The sequence below is a fragment of the Malania oleifera genome, chromosome 13, assembly GCF_029873635.1.
Source record: "Malania oleifera isolate guangnan ecotype guangnan chromosome 13, ASM2987363v1, whole genome shotgun sequence".
NCBI classification, from domain to species: Eukaryota; Viridiplantae; Streptophyta; class Magnoliopsida; order Santalales; family Ximeniaceae; genus Malania; species Malania oleifera.
Window position 1 is genome coordinate 18,052,252 of NC_080429.1, and position 13,067 is coordinate 18,065,318.

The 13,067-nt window shown below is 35.3% G+C and overlaps 1 protein-coding gene across 2 annotated transcripts in view; it reads right to left on the minus strand.

The window, feature by feature from the left end:
* Positions 1–1,980: 1,980 nt before the first annotated feature.
* The window catches only part of LOC131146636 (cleavage and polyadenylation specificity factor subunit 1), a 77,331-nt gene continuing 66,244 nt past the window's right edge, over positions 1,981–13,067 (minus strand). For both annotated transcript variants that reach the window (XM_058096350.1, XM_058096351.1), the window contains 6 exons: positions 12,772–12,999; positions 12,483–12,614; positions 12,088–12,264; positions 10,988–11,173; positions 2,949–3,334; positions 1,981–2,367 (listed from right to left, as the gene is read on the minus strand). In XM_058096350.1, coding sequence (XP_057952333.1) covers positions 2,253–2,367; positions 2,949–3,334; positions 10,988–11,173; positions 12,088–12,264; positions 12,483–12,614; positions 12,772–12,999 — 1,224 coding nt within the window. In that variant the 3' untranslated portion in view covers positions 1,981–2,252. The remainder of the gene's footprint in view (positions 2,368–2,948; positions 3,335–10,987; positions 11,174–12,087; positions 12,265–12,482; positions 12,615–12,771; positions 13,000–13,067) is intronic.

The following is a 13,067-nucleotide window of genomic DNA, read 5'->3' on the forward strand; positions in this document are numbered from 1 at the left end:
TAAACTTTTTTTGTTTTTTTTTTTGTCTTTTCATTACTTGACACTTTGATATAAGCTAGTTGAAGTGATTTCGATCTCATCTCTATCCTTGCATAAAAAGAAATGAAACAAAATGCACATTTAAAATACAGCCGTGAAGCACCCTTTATCTCAAATCCATTGATCATGCCCCTTTATTTCTCAAAAGAAAAAAAAAAAGGGGGGGGGGAGAAAAGTGGAAGAAGATAGATTATATCTCCCTGTTGACTTCAATTTGGTGGGACTTTAGTTAACCTAGCAATTGAACTTGGACATGCAACTCAAAAATTAGCTAGGACTCCCCATGATACATGCCCAACATGGCTATGGACCCATTCGAAGACTTTCAAGGCATTTGATGAAATGAAAACCTCTCTTTTATGTCAAACCACACTCATTTTGCCTTTACCCCCATACCACCTCTCTCTCTCTCTCTCTCTCTCTCTCTCTCTCTCTCTCTCTCTCTCTCTCTCTCTCGTGATGGGGACCTAAGTGAACATTGTTGGGATCCCACTATGAGTGCTTTTGGCATTAGAACTCCAAAGAAGATAGGTTAATTTAATTTGGTTTTTGTGCATAGAATTGAATGAGAAAGAGAATTTGAAAAGGGAGAGGTCTAGGCGTGAGGGACACTGTGCGGCCTCACATTCATCGCAATGGAAGGAATTTGCCTCCACTTTTTCATGACAATCCTTTTAAGGGATGGCCCCAAACCACTGCACCATTTAGAAACATCCCTAAACATGATCATGCCCCCCCCCTCTTCACAAACCATGTGCACGTGTGCCATCATCATTGCTTGTACGCGGAAGACCGAATCATTGGATTCGCACGCACGTGCATGAGACCCAATACACCATTTACCATCCCTTTTGGTAGAAAAAATTACACGGTAATTTTTGTTCATGGTGAAATTCAAACCCCTCAATCAAGTGAAATTTAGCAGGTCCGAACTTTGAAGATGGGTCTTCTGGTACCATCGTCGAGGCCCATATGGCGCTTTGTGATTCGTTGGCTGATCCATACTCTGCCGTGCTGTAATAACTAGCTTTAGGGAGGAATCCAAGTCACAGATGTCCTTTAATCATTCCTTAGTCAAGCTGCTTATTTATTTATTTTAAAGAATTGTGTATATATTCTTTAACAGATAATTACAAAGGGAAATGGGTATCTTTGAGTAGTTGAAATGTTTAGATCAGGTTGTTGCTTGGACTAAATTCCAAGTGACAAAGACCAAATTTTACTATTTTTGGGTCAACAGTGCATACCTCAATTGAGAGGGCATGTTTGGGCTGTGGGTAATGTTCTGCCACTCTTTGAGGACCAAATGGATGGCATTTGGTGGGATGTCTGTTCCTTCTATTGACTTGCAATGCAACTTATTACTCTTTACCAAACAGGGATCATAATAATGTAGAGCTTTTTTGTGAATCATGGTCCAACTTATCAATGGCTGTGAACTGATAAAGCCTTCTGGCTTCTTAATCAATGATTATGTCACAGTTTCGCAAAGCAGAATTTCAACAATGACAAAATTGTAATTAATTTCAAGAAGGATTTTGCTAGTACAAAAACATCAAACCAGTACCTAAGGCATATAGCAACCGATGAAATCTGTGTACTGAAATAATATTTCAATGGCAGATAAATACATGTTTGAATTTTTTTAATCTTTAGGCTGAAATAAAGAGTTCATTTGCAGACAATGATGCAGGTTAGGGTCCACTGCCTCCCATATTTTGATGGAAATATAACAGTGCTGGTGTCTGCTAATGCTTCCAAGTTCCAACATACTTCCTGAAAAATACTAGTGCCTTCAAAACAAGCATCGTACATTTTATTTGTGGACATTCTTTTTTTTAAAAAAAAAATTCCATGGTTCAAAAAATAAATTTTCAATTAGGTATAAAGCAGGCAATTTGATCTTGGATCAACAGCTAGAAAAAAAAAAATCACTGAGAAGAGAATAAAAGGAGAGCATATTGATTAACAAATCGTCATAACATTTTTCATAAAACATTTTAACATATCAGGCCACCAGTCTTCAGTGGCGGGGTAGCAAGTTACAACAATGGGGCAGACGGTCACCTTTAACTAACAGACAGCAGGCCAGTTTAGCCACACCCAAAAGAGAGGAGGGGGGCTTCATTAGGTCATATATTACGAGTGGTACAATTATAATGAAGAGACCCCAAACTTAAGCATCCGATTGCTGTCTCCGAGGCAGTGTGCACTCACAAGAAACTTGTTCCTGCCGAGAGGTCATTCAAATTCGAAAGAATCTGCAATCTAGTTGTTCCAATCTGGTGAGCGATTTCAAGCTGTTCTTCCAATGGGAGCATTTCATAACTGCAGAATCATGAAACGAGGGTTCATCTTGTTAAATGAATCAAGATCAGTCATGTTATCTAAAGACATTTCACTGATTCTGCACATCAACTCGGCCACAATTTTAAAGCAACGGCAGATTGTGCTACTAGAGGAAACCAAGATGTGAACAATAATTACTCTTCTAGCAAGAATTACAAAATTAGAGCACATTAATACAACCCTTGGAATGGAAAGGTTTCAGTGTGGTTCACAAAACATGTAATACAGAATTTAAGGCATAAATTCAGCTTTAAATACCAAACAACTCTTGCCACTTGAAAATTTTACATCCGCTTGTGATGCAGAAAGCTAGTTTATACGTATGCTAAATAGTTATCAGATAGTGCAGCAATAAATTAGCCACATATATTATAGATAGTCATGACGCTAACACCAACAGGAAGCTTGCTTGAGCACAATGTACAATAATGTTGCACAACAGTAGCAACTATAGACAGGAAACCCAAACTAAATTTTTATATTTCTGCATAACAAAGTTCATTTGGACCATGCATTAGTCAGTTCCCTTCGAGATATCAAAAAGCTTGAAGATAACTTACTGGCAAAGCAGCTCGCAGTCAACTATGCTATCAGGGCCAGGCCGATGGGCCTTGCCATTTGCCTGGAACTGGCGGAAAGACCTGGGATTCAGTCCAGCAACATGGGAAACAGCATCTATAAGCTTTTTCTGCAGAGATTGGAGTCTACGAAATGTCAGTTCATCAAGAGGTGCAATACATCCAATGCCACCATCCAGGGTACCAAATAATAGAGCAAATCGATTTGTTTTATCAGAGCTTGGATTAGCTGCAGTTCTATCAGATGATGTAGGAAGCATTTGTAACCGTAAGAACTTGGTCACATGGGCACCAACATGAAACTCAGCCCTCAGAAGAAGTTTCTGTCCTTTCCAACTCTCAGACATTTTGGGTGCATAATAGAATACCTGAAGCAGGCAAAACATTCAAAGCATAGGAAAGCAGATATTTGTACTATTAAAACAAACTCATATCACTTTTGACTTTTACTGCATCATTCAAGTCTTCTTTACTTCTAATAGTCTCAAAGATTTCTAAGAAAAGACCAGACAATAAAGAAACAAAGTAGAACATGCATTTCTCCACAATGTAACATTTCTAAATACACCTGCTGTGCTGTATTGCGAACCAAAGAAAGAGTCATAATTAACTAAAAAGTACAAAACTGAATTAGGATGCAACTCGTAAAAAATATTGAAAGTTTAAGGCAAATTGAATGTAAAGCCATCTAATTAACTAAAAAGTAGAAACTGAACTAGGATGCAACTCGTAAACAATATTGAAAGTTTTAAGGCAAATTGAATGTGAAGTCATCTAAATTTTAACTACAAATGCATAACTGATCCAAACCCGAAGAACATACAAATCCTATAGCAAATAGACTACAAAACTGAGTACCAAACATCCCAATTATAAACTTATACCACTCATTTATTAAAATATATTATAAGACAAACCCGTATATGGGCTATAATAGAAATACCAAAAATCCTAATTTGTCCTTGTCTATAACATGGTCTATATCACTCTCACCTACACTGAAGAAAACTCTGCATTAAGCTAAGCTGTGTTGAAGTACGATGATGACCATCTTTTGAATTTGAATTATTTGGATTTGACACAACTCCATCTCTTGGTTATGAAATTCAAGCCTCCACCATCCTATGACCCATGGTCATTACAAGCCAGTTCCAGAAACCATTCATCACAGGTAAATCTTAATGAAACATCACAGCACCCATTTCCCCCTGCCAAATGGCAGCAGTGTGCTGAAGCAACCACCTTATTGCCAGTGAAGCTTCACATCACAGCCCTCTCTCTTTGCCCACCATCGGAAGACCAATCCATTGTCGCCATGGTGTCTTTCCCCTCAGAGGAAGTCCCCATTGACTATCCCACCTCCCACCACCAGCAGCCTACCTTTCATTATCGCCGCAGCCCTTTGCCAATGAACTTTGATGCTGCACAGCCCCACATCGTGGCAGATGTCAATGACGACCAAAACTGCTGTCAACTGAAAGCCATGCCAATATCATCAATCAACCCCTTCACTGATCCAATCATCATAGATTCTCCTCTCCCCTGTCATTGTCGCACATCAGAGAATTTTCCACCCTTGCCATCATGTCAAAGCCACTCCGAGTCGCAGCAAGGTGCAATTACAGATCGCGAAGGAGATGTCCTGAATGGGGCTGACTAAACCCTTAGCACCTACAGAATTAAATTTTCAATTTTACCTAACCTTCCTGGTTCAACCCAACTCAAAACCAATACCAACAACCAATTGAATAATAAATAAGCCAAAGACAACCTAAATTTTTAAGCCAGTTTTAACAATACAGCAGAACATCTAACCCTTACTCATCAAAAAGATCAGTTCTCATGAACCAATTGAAAAAAAAAAAAAAAAAAAAAAAGGCTGGTCATATTTTGACTAAAACTTAGGTTGGATCATTAATGAAATTCCACCCTTAGGATTTAACTCACTATTCCACCTTTTAATCCCAATCATCCCAGTGTAGATCCTGTCAGCCTTATTACTTGATCCCATCCCAAATTGGTTTCACCCACCAGCCAAGTAGCCAGCATTAATTTTATTACCCATCCTTATTATTTGACTCCACTATCACCAAATTCAGTTCCTCAACCACATCCAATGGATCAAAGCAATTTAACCTTCTTCTAGAACCCAAGGCCAAGATTGAGCTAGAGGGATTCTTGAAACTATAATCCATGTGGAATAAAGATCAACCCACTTTTAAATGGACTTCTCATCCGCCACTTCTGGAGAGTATTGCAAGCAAGAATGTTGATGATTGTGTCCACAATCTTATGAAGATCGACAAAAATGAGGTTCCTAAACTCTTTAAAGATGAAGTTTCCCCAAGTAAAAAAGAAGGTTGGTATGGTCCTAGAGGTATTGATCAATGTACGGCTGGGCCCCTCCATTCCACTAGATGGAGTTGGCTACATGACTTCCACCATAAGTCCACTAGGTGGAGTTGCCTACATGAGTTCTACCATCCTGCACAATCTAGGGCAATATCCTCAAAGCATTGGAGGGCTGTCAAATCCTTACCATCTTATCCAAGTTATTCTAGGTCTACTTGTTCTACTACCTTTAACATTAACTAGCTCACACCTAGATTAAAATTGGAAATTTCAATGGTCTCAAGTCACAGAAATTTCAACAGAAATCTTGATTTTGATTTTGATTTCGAGAACATTAACAACAAGCCTTACGTCCCACTAAGTGGGGTCGACTATATGAATCCTTTTCCACCAATTCACCCAATCGAGAGTATTTTCCTTTATTAGATTAAGGGCTATTAAATCCTTCTTCACTACCTCATTCCAAGTTATTTTAGACCTACCCCTACCTCTTTCATGTCAAAAACAATAACCAACTCACTCTTCCTAATAGGTGCTCTACTAGACCTGCATTTCAAATGTTCAAACCATCTAAGCCGCTCCTCCTTTATCTTGTCTTCGACCGTTGCTATGCTTAAATTATTACATATATGTTAGTTTCTTATTTTATTTTTTAATGTCCACTCATTCACCTTAACATTCCCATTTCAACAACTTTTACTTTTTGTACATGTTATTTCTTAGTTGTCCAACATTCTGAATCATAAAGCATAGCCAGCCTTATAGCTGTCTTATATAACTTTCCTTTTAATTTTAAAGGTATTCTACGATCACACAACACACTGATGCACTCCTCCATTTTACCCAACCTGTTTTAATTTTATGTACTACATCTTCAATTTCCCCTTCCGCTTGTATAATAGATCCAAGATATCTAAATCTATTAATGCTATGAATTTCTTGATTATCAAGTTTAATCTTCTCTCCACCACTACTTATATTATTGAAATTACATTTTCATATATTCTATCTTATTCCTACTTATCCTAAAACCTTTAGACTCTAATGCAGTTCTCCAAAGTCTTAACTTAGATTCCACTCCGCTCCTACTATCATCAATCAACACAATCATATGCAAACAACATACATCAAGGGATCTCATTTTGGATATTCATAGTAAATTCATCAATCACTAAGTAAAAAGATAAGAACTCAAAATAGAACCTTTATGTACACTTATTGTGATTGGAATATCTAGATTCCCCTCCTATAGTCCTAATACTAGTCATTACTCTATCATACATATATTTTAATGACCTCTGTATATCTACTACATACCTCCTCCTTTTCTAACACCCACCAAAGAACTTCCCTAAGAATTCTATCATACGTTTTCTCTAGGTCAATAAAAACCATATGTAAGTCCCTCTTCTTTTTCCTAAACTTTTCCATTGAACTTTTTAAAAGACAAATAGCTTCTTTTGTTGCTCTCCTAAGCATAAAACCAAATTGATTTTCTGAAATCTTCATTCTAATCTTATTCTAGGTTCAATTACCCTTGCCCATAATTTCATCGTTTGACTTATAATCTTAGTTTTACGATAGTTATTACAGTTTTGAATATTACCTTTGTTTTTATATAAAGATATTAGCATACTTTTCCTCCATTCCTTTGGTATTTTCTTGGTTTTTATAATAATGTTGAATAGATTAGTTAACCAAATATTTCCTTTATCCTCTAAACATTTCCAAACTTCAATTGGTATTTTATCTAGTCCTATAGATTTTTCACATTTCATTTTTTCAATGCCATCTTAACTTCAAGGACTTAGATTTTGTGAATAAATGTCTTACTTTTAGTCTTCTCCTCATTTGGCACTTCCAAGTTCAATCTTTCATTTTGATTCTCATTAAACAACTTATTACAGTATCTTTGCCACCTCTCTTTTATGTCTTCTTCTCTAGTTAAGACATTATCATTATCATCCTTTATACATTTTACATCACCTAAATCTTTACATTTTCTTTCTCCAACTCTAACAAGTTTATAAATGATTTTTTCTTCTTTGCATCTAGTTTAGTATACAAAATATCATAAGTTCTACGTTTAGCTACACTACCAGTCTTTCTTGCATTTTTTCTAGCCTCTTTCTATTTTTCAAGATTTATTTTTTATTTTATATTTCTACAAGTTTTCAATATTTTATATCAATTTCTTTTTGTTTTAATGGCTTTTTGAACTTCTTCATCCCACCACCAACTTTCTTTATTACCCAAATATCTACCTTTGGATTCACGTAAAATCCCTTTTGCTATTCTTACGATAGAGTTTGCCATTTTATTCTAAACAGTATTTGCATCTACCTTACCCCCTACTGTCCAATCATACTCTTTGATAATTTTATCTTTGAATTTTACTATATTATCTCCCTTCAAGTTCCACCACCTAGTCCTCTTTTGTTGATATATGTTACTTTTTCTCTTCCATATTTTAGTATGTATATATCTAATAGGACACTATGTTGTGCAATCAAACTTTCATTCGGGATAATTTCACAATCTTTACAAGATAAATGATCCCCCTTTCTAGTTAAAATCCACTTTTGAAAGTTATTAAGTGTTTCTCTCTTTTTAAAGCAAGTATTCAATATAATCAAATCATAGGACATGACAAAATTTAAGATTGTATCACCAGCCTCATTTTTATCTCCATATCCATGACCTCCATTTATATCTTCTTATAGCCTATATTATCCTTTCCAATATGTCTATTTAAATCAGCTCCTACAAATGTCTTTTCAAGCGTTCGTATCCTTTGTAAAGTACTATCTGTATCTTCCCAAAATTGTCTTTTAAGATATTCTACTAAGCTTATTTGGGAGCATATGCACTAATGACATTTACCATCTCCAAGCCTAGAGCTATCCTGATTTTAATGATCCTATCCCCTATTCTTTTAACATCTCTTACATTATATTTTAAGTCTTCATCTACAATAATTCCCAACCCGTTTTTATGTTTCTCTTTTCCAATATACCAAAATTTAAATCTTGATTTTTCAATTTCTCTATCTTTCTCCCATATCCATTTTGTCTCTTGGAGGCAGATTAAGTTTATTTTCCTTATAAACATTATTTCCACTATTTCCATACTTTTGCCCCTAAGTGTCCCTATATTCCAAGTTGCTAATCTGATCCTAGTTTCTTGTGCGAACTTCTTAGTCCTCTCCCTTCTACAATAATTAGATCTATTCCCTATAATTAGGTGAATTTGATAAGAATTCATGATAATAAGACAAAGTTTTTCATTGACTATCAGCTACCTAATACAACCCTACTCCTTTATCCAAACTTAGGACTAACAACTTATACAAAGATAATTTGCGTTACACAAGCGAAGAACAAGTAATTTATAATGAAACTTCTCGAATACTAAAATAGATGATCATGCATAATTTGGGATCAAAACAAATTTAAAAAATGCATACATGACGAGTTTTTAGCATTTAGGGTATATAAATGATATATTGCGAAGCAAGCAACGAAGTGTAGGATATTCAAATCATTACAAAGTTTGCAAGTCACTCATTAGATAAGAGCATTACCAATAATTATCACACATTTAATATACATGGAGATATTCGGTGGCCTAAAATCATCTCTCCTATACCTATCATTAGGATTTTGAGATGATCTAATTGATAAAAAGAATATAAATCAAAATAAAAACTTTCAAAATATTTAATAATACTTTTATGATGTAGTGAGCTCATAAAATTAAAAAAATATTCATCTTGTTTTAAAAACTAAATAACTACATTAGTATTATCAATTATCACTTTAGCTTATATAATGATTTTTTTGTAAGCATTTTATAATAATAATAATAATTATCATAATAATAATATCAATTATCATTGCAATTTATATGTTCATAAGTTTTAACATTTATAAGTCTGTGTCTGAAAGTTGCGGGACTTGGATTTGGATTTTTGTGAATTTAGATAAAACTTAATACAATATTGTACTGCATTTTGTCCAAATCATTACAAATCCAAATCCAAAGTCTCACCCAAACACAGGGAAAGTGGTTTCAGGTGGCAGCAGCAGCAGCAACAGCAACAGCAATAACAACAACGAGAATAAGGCTATAGATAAATAAGGGGGTAAGTGGGTAACTAGGTAAGGGGTAAATGGGAATTGAGAGAGACAAAATAGTAAAAGAAGGGAGATGGACATTTTAATTGCATGACGATGACGATGGTACAGTTACTAATTTACATAATGGTTCAATTATTATAAACTTATAATAAGTCAATAATTAATAAGTTACTATTTATATGAGGTGTAAGTGGGTAAATGGAAGGAGAATTGAAAGTTGAAACCTTGGTCTTTTGGAAGGGGCAAAACAGTAAAAGAGTTGGTGGGGGTTGGATTTAAGTGCTGCAGTGTTGCACTTGCACAGCAACGAGGAAGGAGCACACAAGAGAGGCTGGAAGCTGTAAGCCTCTGACGACCCCACTCTTGTTTGCCAGCTGCTGCATCTGCAAGGGACACAGGACAAGGGGCTGCGGGGCTTGAAGGTAGAAGAAAAGCTCAAGCTTGAAGAAAGCAAGAACTAAAGCTTGCTAGGGTTTCTTCAAGAGTTTTGCGGAAGAGGAAAGAGTTGAAATGATGAGGCATGCTTATTTTAGAGATTCAAAATTATTATTTTTTTTTTCCAATTTTTTCGTCAAAACTCAAGCAACAGTCCACAATTTTCCAAAATTTTGATTAAAAATTTTTCAAAAAAGAATTTGAAAGTGAGTTTCCGTTCATCAAGATTGATGCTAGGATGAGCAAGCTTGATTTCAATGCTTCACACCCTTGTATTGTTCTTTGATCATAATTATTGTGAATCAAAAGAAAGACCTTCCTTTCCGTCAATGGGAGAACAGGTAGCTGAGATAGTCCAGGAAGCTGTTCATTGGGAGCCCGAGTCTCAGTTTGTTGAGGTAGTTGAGGAAGCTATTAGTGAGATTGAGGGGTCATTGGAAGAAATAATGGATGCCTCAAAATCAGAGTCCAATCCTCCATCTGTTAATTTCATCATCCAAAGAAATTTGCCAGTGGTACCTCCACGCCCTTTTCACTCATATGATCTCATTTTCATTTTAAGCTAGCACATTACATTGGTCTCCTTCAAGCATGATCAAAATTCAGGTTATTCATACTTTTGAATTTTTAAAATTCAAGGTTGAATTCATTCTCATTGTGAGAGAATGGTGCAGCATGCGAACACAAGCTATTTTACTTTCCTAATTTTAATTGTATCTTTGCTTGTTTTATTTAGGGTATTTTAATTAGGGTCATATCATCAAGATTCTAGGATATTATTATTTAGGGAGCAAAATTCTAGTATTTTCATTTATTTAGGTTTCTTAAATTACTTCGTCTATCTTCCAAGCATTGTAAGCCAATAAATAGGCCCTTATTATTAGTTTTAGGGTGATTGGAAAGAAGACTTGATTCTGCTGGACGTTGGTCCTGCATCAGTATATCATGTGAAAAATATCAAATTAAAACTTGGATTGCTAAATTCAGCATTTCAAAAACAAAAAATGTACCATGTTTCAACACTTTCATATCAATTCATGGTTCACTAGCATTAGCACTTTCTGCCAATTGAATCAAAACAAAACACAACCAAACCTGAATGTTCTTTTGCTGATCTGAAACAACAAGGCTCAGTGTACTTCCATCAATCAAAAACTCTGTTGCAAGACAATCAAGCGAACCAAAATCTTTGGCCAATAAATTCAGTTGAGAACCATGCTCCTTCCGACTAAGAAAGTAAATGCTCTTGTGGACATCACCTAGAAGGATAAAATTCTTAACCTGTAATCATAAATAAGGGAATTTAATAGAAGGTAAGAGGAAAGAGGAATTAACAGGAATCATATACTGACTTGACATTCAACTTTGAAAAAAAAAAAAAAAACCGTGTAATGTATAATATATTAAACAACAAACTAATGGGCTCACAAAATTTGCAAGTATGAGGTAATTATACTACAAATCTAACCCTTTTGCATGCACTGATTCTGAAAGCATCAATAGAACAATATTAAACACAATATCTGCACAACACTAGATGAATATTCTTCTGTTTTGCACTAAATTATGAAGGAAAGAGTGGGAAGCACAAAACCAAGAGAACAAGATGTAACTTGGTTCTAAAAATTTCTACTCTTCCTCAATTTACACAAAACCAGACACTGCCAAAAAATCTTCCTTTTCTTGCTCTTACCAAATCCCCAACACTTTGTCCGCATAAAATAACCCATAGAATAAGAGCTGATTTTTTTTTTTTTTTTTGATAACCCACATCATAATAGCACATCCACATCGACCTAAAAAATATCACAAATCAAAATGATACACCAAAACTCCTTAACCACTTCACAATGAACAGACTCGTGTTCACTTGTTTCATTGGAAGCTAAGCACATCAGACAGCTATCAGACAAATTGCCTCATTTAACGTGTCAGATCTTTCAATTACATAATTCAATGACTTATATGGTTAATGTTTCTTCCTCTTTTTTTCTCCCAGGAACATATAATTGCATGGATAAGCAATGCTCAATAAGAGCAGCAAATATCACACAGAAATCCAGTAACAACAGTAATGAAGCTTACACCATGCAACTCATGTTGATGAGAAATCACAAAGGAATCATATCTGGGCTTCTAAGTTCAGGAACAAAAAATATAACATACATAGATACAAAGGAAGGAGCGATACATACAATATTTAAGCTCACTACGTAGAGAGGCGGAGCATCATAAAATGCAACACCATTCAACTCAGAACCAGACCACGTGTGTAAGATGATTTTAGGTCCAGAAGCTATCAGCAAATGACCTTGAAGAGAGGCTACTGCAGATATAGCACCCTTCAATTCCTTTGAGTAAACCTCTGAAACCTGAAATTTTGAAGAAGAAAATAAAAATAAATTTGATAGCTTATATTCAGAAAATGACTAGAGCACAAAACATAAGCCTACAATCAAAGGACTGAAGTACAAAATACAAGCTGCTGTCCAAGGAGAATTTGTGCTGACAAAATATAAAAATATATGTACATATAAGATAAAATGAAACCAAACAAAGCAAGTAGAAGTACAAAAGATTTGAGAAGTACCAAATTTTGAGAATTATCTGTATTTCTTCCAACAGAAAACAGAAGCACCCGTCCCCTTGCAGCAACATCCTCCCCTTGAACATAGGCTGTTCCAACTGCTAAAAGTGTTTCATTTTCTCTTGTAGATGTGTTCTGCAATAACATACAAGTAAAGTATGACATTATTGTTCAAAGAAGTAATGGGAATTAGAATGAATCAATTTTTGCTCTTCTTCCAAGTAAATAGAGGGAAAATGACAAGAAAATGTAATACCAAGAAACTGTTGGATTGAAAAAAGAAGAAACTTACAAAAAGTGCAACAACCCGCACGGTTATTGCACTTTCAGAGCTCTGCATGGGAATTGTAGCCCTGGTTTGCCATGGGCCTCCAGATTTTTCTGGTTCCAATATCCGCACTTCAAATTCATCTACTGCATATGTCTGGCGCAGTTCATCAGAATTCAAGTTATCATTCTCAATTGGATGTCCTTCTTGATCTATTAAAGATGAAAGTACTTGATTCAATGGCTTAAGAACCTGCAGAAAATGAAAAAGAATAAGAGTGAAATATCATGCACTCAACTGAAACAAAAAGCATTCTAAGT